This window comes from Berghia stephanieae, unplaced genomic scaffold (assembly GCF_034508935.2).
Source record: "Berghia stephanieae isolate SIO BIC M18660-M18661 unplaced genomic scaffold, UCSD_Bste_1.3 scaffold4096, whole genome shotgun sequence".
NCBI lineage: Eukaryota > Metazoa > Mollusca > Gastropoda > Nudibranchia > Aeolidiidae > Berghia > Berghia stephanieae.
In genome coordinates, this window is record NW_027625396.1 from 1 (window position 1) to 7,084 (window position 7,084).

At 95.8% G+C, this 7,084-nt stretch overlaps 3 protein-coding genes across 3 annotated transcripts; 2 read left to right on the plus strand and 1 right to left on the minus strand.

Moving 5' to 3' along the window:
- Positions 1-917: 917 nt before the first annotated feature.
- Positions 918-2,628, plus strand: LOC144961784 (uncharacterized; the record flags this gene model as incomplete). The annotated part of the gene is made up of 4 exons (XM_078894867.1): positions 918-1,014; positions 1,270-1,322; positions 1,651-1,710; positions 2,581-2,628. Coding segments are annotated over 4 exons (258 nt in total), but the record flags the coding sequence as incomplete, so codon positions are not given.
- A 1,189-nt stretch (positions 2,629-3,817) lies between these two features.
- On the minus strand, positions 3,818-4,339 carry LOC144961785 (uncharacterized; the record flags this gene model as incomplete). Its single annotated transcript, XM_078894868.1, has 2 exons — positions 3,818-3,880; positions 4,247-4,339. Coding segments are annotated over 2 exons (156 nt in total), but the record flags the coding sequence as incomplete, so codon positions are not given.
- A 311-nt stretch (positions 4,340-4,650) lies between these two features.
- On the plus strand, positions 4,651-5,388 carry LOC144961786 (uncharacterized; the record flags this gene model as incomplete). Its single annotated transcript, XM_078894869.1, has 3 exons — positions 4,651-4,724; positions 5,273-5,326; positions 5,376-5,388. Coding segments are annotated over 3 exons (141 nt in total), but the record flags the coding sequence as incomplete, so codon positions are not given.
- Between the last annotated feature and the right edge of the window lie 1,696 nt (positions 5,389-7,084).

Genomic DNA, 7,084 nt, shown 5'->3' on the forward strand with positions numbered 1-7,084 from the left:
CGCGCGACGCACGCCGCCCCCGCCGGCGACGCGGCCGCCCCGCCGCGCGGCCGCGCGGCGCGACCGCCGCGCGCGCGGCGCCGCGCGCCGCGCGCCCCGACGCGCCGCCGCGCCCGCGCCGACGCCGACGCCGCGCGCCCCCGCGCGCCGCCGCCGGCCCGCGCCGCGCGGCGCGCCGCGCGCGCGCCCCGCGCCCGCGCGGCCCGCCGCGCGCGGCCGCCGCGCCCGCGACGCCGGGCCGCGGCGCCCGACCCGACGCCGAGCGGCGCCGCCGCGCCGCGCGCCCGCGCCGCGACCGCGGCGCCGCGCCGCCGCGGCGCGCGCCGCGACGCCGCCGCGCGACGCGAGCGGCGCGACGCCGCGCGCCCGCCCGCCGCCGCGCGCCGCCCGCGCGACCGCGCCGCGCGCGCCCGCGGCCGCGCGCCGCCGCGCGCCGGCCGCGCGCCGCCGCGCGCGGCCCGCGCCGCGCGCCGCCGCGCGGCGCGGCCCCCGACCCGCGCGCCGCCGCCGCGCCGCGCCCCGCGCGCGCGCGCCGGCCGCGCGCGCGGCCCGCCGCCGCGGCGCGCGCGCCGCCGCGCCCGCCCGCGCGCGCCGCCGCGCCGCCGCCGCGCGCCGCCCGCCCGCGCGCCGGCGACGCCCCGCGCCCCCGCGCCGCGCGCGCGCGCGCGGCGCGCCCGCGCGCGCGCCCCCCCGCCCCGCCCGCCCGCGCGCCCCCCGCGCGCGCGCCCGCCGCGCGCCGCACGCCGCGCGCCCCCCCGCCGCCGCGCGCCCCGCGACCGCCCCCCCGCGCCGCGCGCGCCCGCCCGCGGCGCCGCGCCGCCGCGACCGCCGGCCCGCGCCCGCCGCGGCCCCCGCGCGCGCGCGCCGCCCGCGCCCGCCGCGCCCGCCGCGGACCGGCCGCCCCGCCCCGCCCGCGCCGCGCCCCGCCGCGCGCGCGCCCGCCCCGCCCGCCGCGCGCGCGCGCGCCGCGCGCCGCGGCGCACCCGCCGCGCCGCCGCGCCCCCGACGCCGCCCGCCCCGACCGCCCGCCGCGCCCCCCCGCGCCGCCCCCCGCGCCCCCCCGCGCCCGCCCGCGCCCGCCGCCCGACGCCCGCCCCGCGCCGCGCGACCCGCGCGCCGCCGCGCGCCCCGCGCGCGCCGCGCCCGCGCCGGCCGCCCGCCCGCGCCCCGCGCGCCCGCGCCCGCGACCGCGCCGCGCCGCCGCCCCGCCGCCGCCCGCCGCCGCCGCCCGCGCCGCCGCCGCGCGCCGCCGCGCGCGCCGCGCCCCGCGCCCGCGGCGACGCCGCCCCGCGACGCCGCGCCCGCGAACGCCCGCGCGCCGCGCCCGCCGCGCGCGCCGCGCGCGCCGCGCCGCGACGCCCCGCGCGCGCCGCGCCGCCGCCCGCCCGCCACCCCCGCCGCCCGCGCGCCGCCGGCACCGCCGGCCGCGCCCCCGCGGCCGACGCGCCGCCCGCGCCGCGCGCCGCCCGCCCGCCGCCCGGCGCCGCCCGAACCGCCGGCGCCGCGCCCCCGCCCCGACGCGGCCCCCCGCCGCCGCCCGCGCCCCGCCGCCCGCGCGCCGAGCCGCCCGACGCCGCCGCGCCGCGCGCGCGCGCCGCCGCGGCCGCCGCCGCGCCGCCCGCCGCCGCCGCCGCCGCGCCCCCCGCGCGCGCCCCCGCGCCGCCCGCCGCGGCCGCCCCGCCACCGCGCGCCGCCCGCCCGCCGCCGCCGGCGCCGCCCGCCGCCCCCGCCCGCCCCCACGCCGCCCCCCCCCCCCCCGCCCCCCGGCGCCCCGGCCCGCGCGCGCCGCCGCCCGCCGCCCCCGGCGCGCGCGCGCCCCCCCGCGCCGCCGCCCGCGCCCCGCGGCCGCCGCGCGGCCCGCCCGCGACCCCCGCGCCGCCCGCGACGCCGCGGCGCGGCCCGCCGCGCGCGCCCCGCCCGCGCCGCGCGCGACCGCCCGCGACGCCGCCGCGACCCGCCCGCGCCCGCGCGCCCGCGCGCGACGCCCGCGCGCGACGCGCGGGACGCCCCCGGCCGCGCCGCCCGCCCCGCGCCCGCGCGCGCGCCGCGCACGCGCGCCGCGCCCCGCGCGCCCGCCGCGCGCCCGCCGACGCGCCCGACGCCCGCGACGCGACCCGCCGCCGCGCGCGACGCGCGGCCGCGCCCCCGCCGCGCCGCGCGCCCGCGCGCGACGCGACGCGCCGCGCGACCGCCGCGCGCGGCGCGCCGGCGCGACCGCCCCCGCGCGACGCCGCCGGACGCGCGCGCGCGCCGCGGACCGGCGCCGCGCGGCGCGGCCCGCCCGCGCCGCGCCGGCGCGGGCCGGCGGCGCGCCCGCGCGGCGCGCGCCCCGCCCCGCCCGCGACGCCGGCCGACCGCGCGCGCGCGCCGCGCGCCGCCGCGCGCGCGCGCCGCGCCCGCCGCGCGCGCGCGCCGCCGCGCGCCGCCGCCCCGACGCGGCGCGCCGACGCGCCGCCGCGCGCGCGACGCCGCGCCCGCGCCGCGCGCGCCGCCCGGCGCCCGACGCCGCGCGCCGCCGCAGCCGCGCCCGCGCGCCCGACGGCCGCCGGCGACGCGCGCGGCCGACCCGCCCGGCGCGGCGCGACCCGCGCCCCGCGCCGCGCCCGCGCGCCGCCCGCCGCGCGCCCGCGCGGCCGCGCGCGCCGCCGGCGGCACGCCGCCCCCCGGCGCCGCCGGCGCGCGCCGCGCCCGCGGCGCGCGCGCCGCGCGCGCGCCGCGACCGCGCGCCCGCCGCCGCGACGCCCGCGCCGCGCGCCGCGCGCCGCGCCGCGCGCGCCGCGCGCCCGCGCGACGCGCGCCCCGCGCGACGCCCGCCGCCGACCGCGCGCCCCGCGCCGCGCGCCGCCGCGCCCGCGCCGCCGCGCGCGACCCGCGACCGCCGCGCCGCCGCGCCGCGACGCGCGGCCGCGCGCGCGCGCGCCGCGCGCCGCGCCGCGCCGCCGCGCACCGCGCGCGCCGCCGCGCGCGGCCGCGCCGCGCGCGCGCGACGCGACGCGCCGCGCGCGCGCGCGACGCCGCCGCGCGACGCGCGCGCCGCGCCGCGCCGCGACGCGGCGCCGCGCCGCGCGCGCGACGCGCGCGCCGCCCGGCGCGACCGCGCCCGACGCGCGACGCGCCGCCGCGCCCGCGCGCGCGCGAGCGGACCGCGCGCGCGCGCGCGCGCGCCGCGACCCCGCGCGCGCGACGCGCGACCCCGCGCGCGCCGCGCGCGCCGCCCCCGACCACGCCGCGCCCGCGACGCGCCCGCACGCGACCGCCCGGCCCGCCCGCGCCGCGCGCCGCGCGCGGCCGACCGACCGCGCGACGCGCGCCCCCGCGCCGCCGCGCGCGCGCCCGCGACCCGCGCGCCCGCGCCGCCGACGCGCGCGCGCGCGACGACGCGACGCGCGCCCGCGACCGCGCCGCGCGCGCCGCGCGCCGCCGCGGCGCGACGGACCGCGAGCCCGCGCGCCGGCCGCCGACGCGCCCGCGACGCCGCGCGCCGCGCCCGCCGCGCCGCGCGACGCACGGCGCGCCGCCCCGCGCACCGACCCGCGCCCGCCGCCGCGCGCGCGCCGCCCCGCCGCCGCGCGCGCGCGCGCGCGCCCGCGCCGCGCCGCCGCGACGCGCGACCGACCGCGCCGCGCGCCGCCGACGCGCCGCACCGCGACCGCGCGCGCGCCCGCCGGCGCCCGCGACGCGCCGCGCCGCGCGCGCAGACGCCGCGCGCGCGCCGGCGCGCGACGCGCGCCGCGCGCGCCGCGCCCGCCGCGAACGCCCCGCGCGCGCGCGCCGCCGCGCCGCCCGCCGCGCGCCGCGGCGCCGCCGACCGCGCGCGCCGCCCGCGCCGACGCCCCGCGCGCCGCCGCGAACCGCCGCGCGCGCGCGCGCGCGCGCGACGCACCGCCCCGCGCCCGCGCGCGGCGCGCGCCGCGCGCCGGCGCCGCGCCGCGCCGCGCCCGCGCCCGCCGCCGCGCGCCGCGCGCGCCCCGCCGCGCCGCGCCGCCCGCCGCGCGCGCGAGCGAACGCGCCCGCCGCGCGCCGCCGCGCGCCCCCGCGCGCGCCCACCGCGCCGCGCGCGACGCGCGACCGCGCGCGCCGCGCGCGCGCGCGCCGCGCCGCCGCGACGCGCCGCGCCCCGCGCGACGCGCGCCGCCGCCCGCGCCCGCGCCGCGCGCCGCGCCCCGCGCGCGCCGCGCCCGACGCCCGCCGCCCGCGGCCGCGACGCGCCGCGCCGTCGCGCGCGCCGGCGCGCGACGCGACGCGCCGACGCGCGGCGCCGCGCCGCCCCGCGCCGCCGCCGACGCGCGCGCGCGCGACGGCCCGCGCGACCGCGCGCCGCGCGACCGCGCCCGCCCGCGCGCCCGCCGCGCGCGCGACCCCCGCGCGCCGCGCGCCGCGAACGCCGCGCCGCGGCGCGACCCGCGCCCGCGCGCCGCGCCCGCCGCGCCGCGACGCGCGCCGCGCGGACCCGCCCCGCGCCGCGAACCGCCCCCCCCCGCCGCGCGCCCGCGCGCCGCGCGCCCGCGCCGCGCGCGCCGCCGCCGCCGACCGCGCCGCGCGCCCGCGCCGCGCGCGCGCGCGACGCCCGCCGCCGCCGCGCGCGCGCGCCGACCGCGCCCGCCCGCCCCGACGCGACCGCGCGCGCCGCCGACGCCGCCGACGCGCGCCCGCGCGCCGCCGCGCCGCGCGCCGCCGCCGCGACGCGCGCGCGCGCCGCGCGCCGCGCCGCGCCGACGCGCGCCGCGCGACGCCCCGCGCCCCCGCCCGCCGGCCGCGCCGCGACGCGCGCCGCGCGCGCCCCCGCCCCGCCGCCCCGGCGCGCGCGCCCCGCGCCGCCGCCGCCGCGACGCGCCGCCGCGCCGCGCCGCGCGCGGCCCGCGCCCGACGCGCCGCGCCGCGCGCGCCCGCCCGCCGCGCGCGCCCGCGCGCGACCGCGCGACGCCGCCCGCGCGCCGCGCGACCCCGCGCCGACGACGCGCCGCGCCGACGCGCGCCCGCGACCGCGCCGCCGCCCGCCGCGCCCGCGCGCGCGCCCCGCGCGCGCCCGCGACCCGACCGCGCGCGCGCGACGCCGCGCGCGCGCCGCGCGCCGCGCGCCGCCGCGCCGCCGCGCCGCGCGACGCCCGCGCCGCCGCCGCGACCGCGCCGCGCCGACGCGACGCCCGCGCGCGCCAGCGCCGACGCGCGCGCGCCCCGCGCGCCCGCACCGCCGCGCGCGCCGCGCCCCGCGCGCCGCGACGCGCGCGCCCGCGCGACGCGCGCCGCCGCGCCGCGCCGACGCGCCGACGCGCGCCCGCGCCCGCGCCCGCCGCCGCGCCCGCCGCCGCCGACGCGGCCGCGCGACGCGCGACCCGCGGCGCGCCCGCGCGCCGCGACGCGCCCGCCGCGCGCGACGCGCGCCGCCGCGCCCGCCCGCGCGCGCGCCGGCGCCGCGCGACGCCGCCGCGCCCCGCGCCGACGCGCGACCGCGCGCCGCGCCGCCCGCGCGCGCGCGCGCGCCGCGGCCGCGCGCGCGACCCGCGCGACGCCGCGCGCGCCGCCGCGCGCGACGCGCGCCGCCGCGCCGCGCGCCCGCGCCGCGCGCGCGCGCCGCGCGCCCGCGACGCGCCGCCGCGCCCGCCGACGCCGCGCGACGCGCGCGCGCGCGACGCGCCCGACCGCGCGCCCGCGCCCGCCCCGCCGCCCGACGGCCGCGACCGCGACGCCGCGCGCCGCCGCGCGCCCGCGCCGCCGCCGCGCCGCCCCCCCCCCCCCCCCCCCCCCCCCCCCCCCCCCCCCCCCCCCCCCCCCCTCCCCCCCCCCTTTCCCCCCCCCCCCCCCCCCCCCCCCCCCCCCCCCCCCCCCCCCCCCCCCCCCCCCCCCCCCCCCCCCCCCCCCCCCCCCCCCCCCCCCCCCCCCCCCCCCCCCCCCCCCCCCCCCCCCCCCCCCCCCCCCCCCCCCCCCCCCCCCCCCCCCCCCCCCCCCCCCCCCCCCCCCCCCCCCCCCCCCCCCCCCCCCCCCCCCCCCCCCCCCCCCCCCCCCCCCCCCCCCCGACGCCCGCGGCGGCCCCCCGCGCGCGGCGGCGCCGCGCGGCCGACCGCCGCGGGCGCCCCACCGCGCCGCGCCGCGCCGGCCGCGCGCGCGCGCGCGCCGAGCCCCCGCGCCGCCGCCGCGCGCGCGACGCGCGCGCCACGCGCGGCCGCGCCGCCGCGCGGCCGCGCGCGCGCGCGCGCGCGTCGACGCGCCGCGCGACGACGCGCGACGCCGCGACGCGCGCCCGCGCCGACGCGCCGACGCCGCGCCGCGGCGCCCGACCGCGCGCGCCGACGCGCGAGCGCGCCGAGCGCGACCGCGCCCGGCCGCGACCGCGACGACGCCGACGCCGACCGCGCGCCGACGACGACGCGACGCCGCGACCGGACGACGCGCGCGCGCGACGCCGCCCGACCGCGCGCCGCCGCGCCGCGACGCGCGCCGACGCGCGCGCGGCCGCCGCGACGCGCGCGCGCGGCCGCGACCCGACGCGACGCGCGCGCCGCGACGCCGACGCGCGCGCGCGCGCGGGCGCGCCGGCCGCCCGCGCGCGCGCGACCGCGGCCGCGCGCCGACGCGCGACGCGACGCGCCGCGCGCGCCGCGCCGCGCGGCGCCGCGACCGCCGGGCCGCCGCGCGCGCGACGCCGCGCCCGCGGCCGCGACGCGCCGACGACGCGACCGGCGCCGCGCGCGCGCGACGCCCGCGCGACCGCGCCCGACGCCCGCCGCCGCCGACGCGCGACGAACGCGACGCGCGCCCGCGACGCGAGACGCGCGCGACGCCCGACCGCCGACGCGCGCCGGCGCGCGCCGCGCCGCGACGCCCGCGACGCGCGCGCGCGCGACCGCGACCGCGCGCCGACGCGCCGCGCGCGCGCGCGCCGCCGCCGCCGCCCCGCGCGCCGCGCGCCGGCGCCGCGCGCGCGCGCCCGCCCGCGCGCGCGCGACCGCGCGCCGCCCGGCGACGCCCCGCCGCCGCCGCGCGCGCGCGCGCCCGCGCGCGCGCCGCCGCGCGGCCGCGCGACCGCCGCGACGCGCGCGACCCCGCGCCGCCGCCGCGCGCGCCGCCGCGCCCGCCGCGCCGCCGC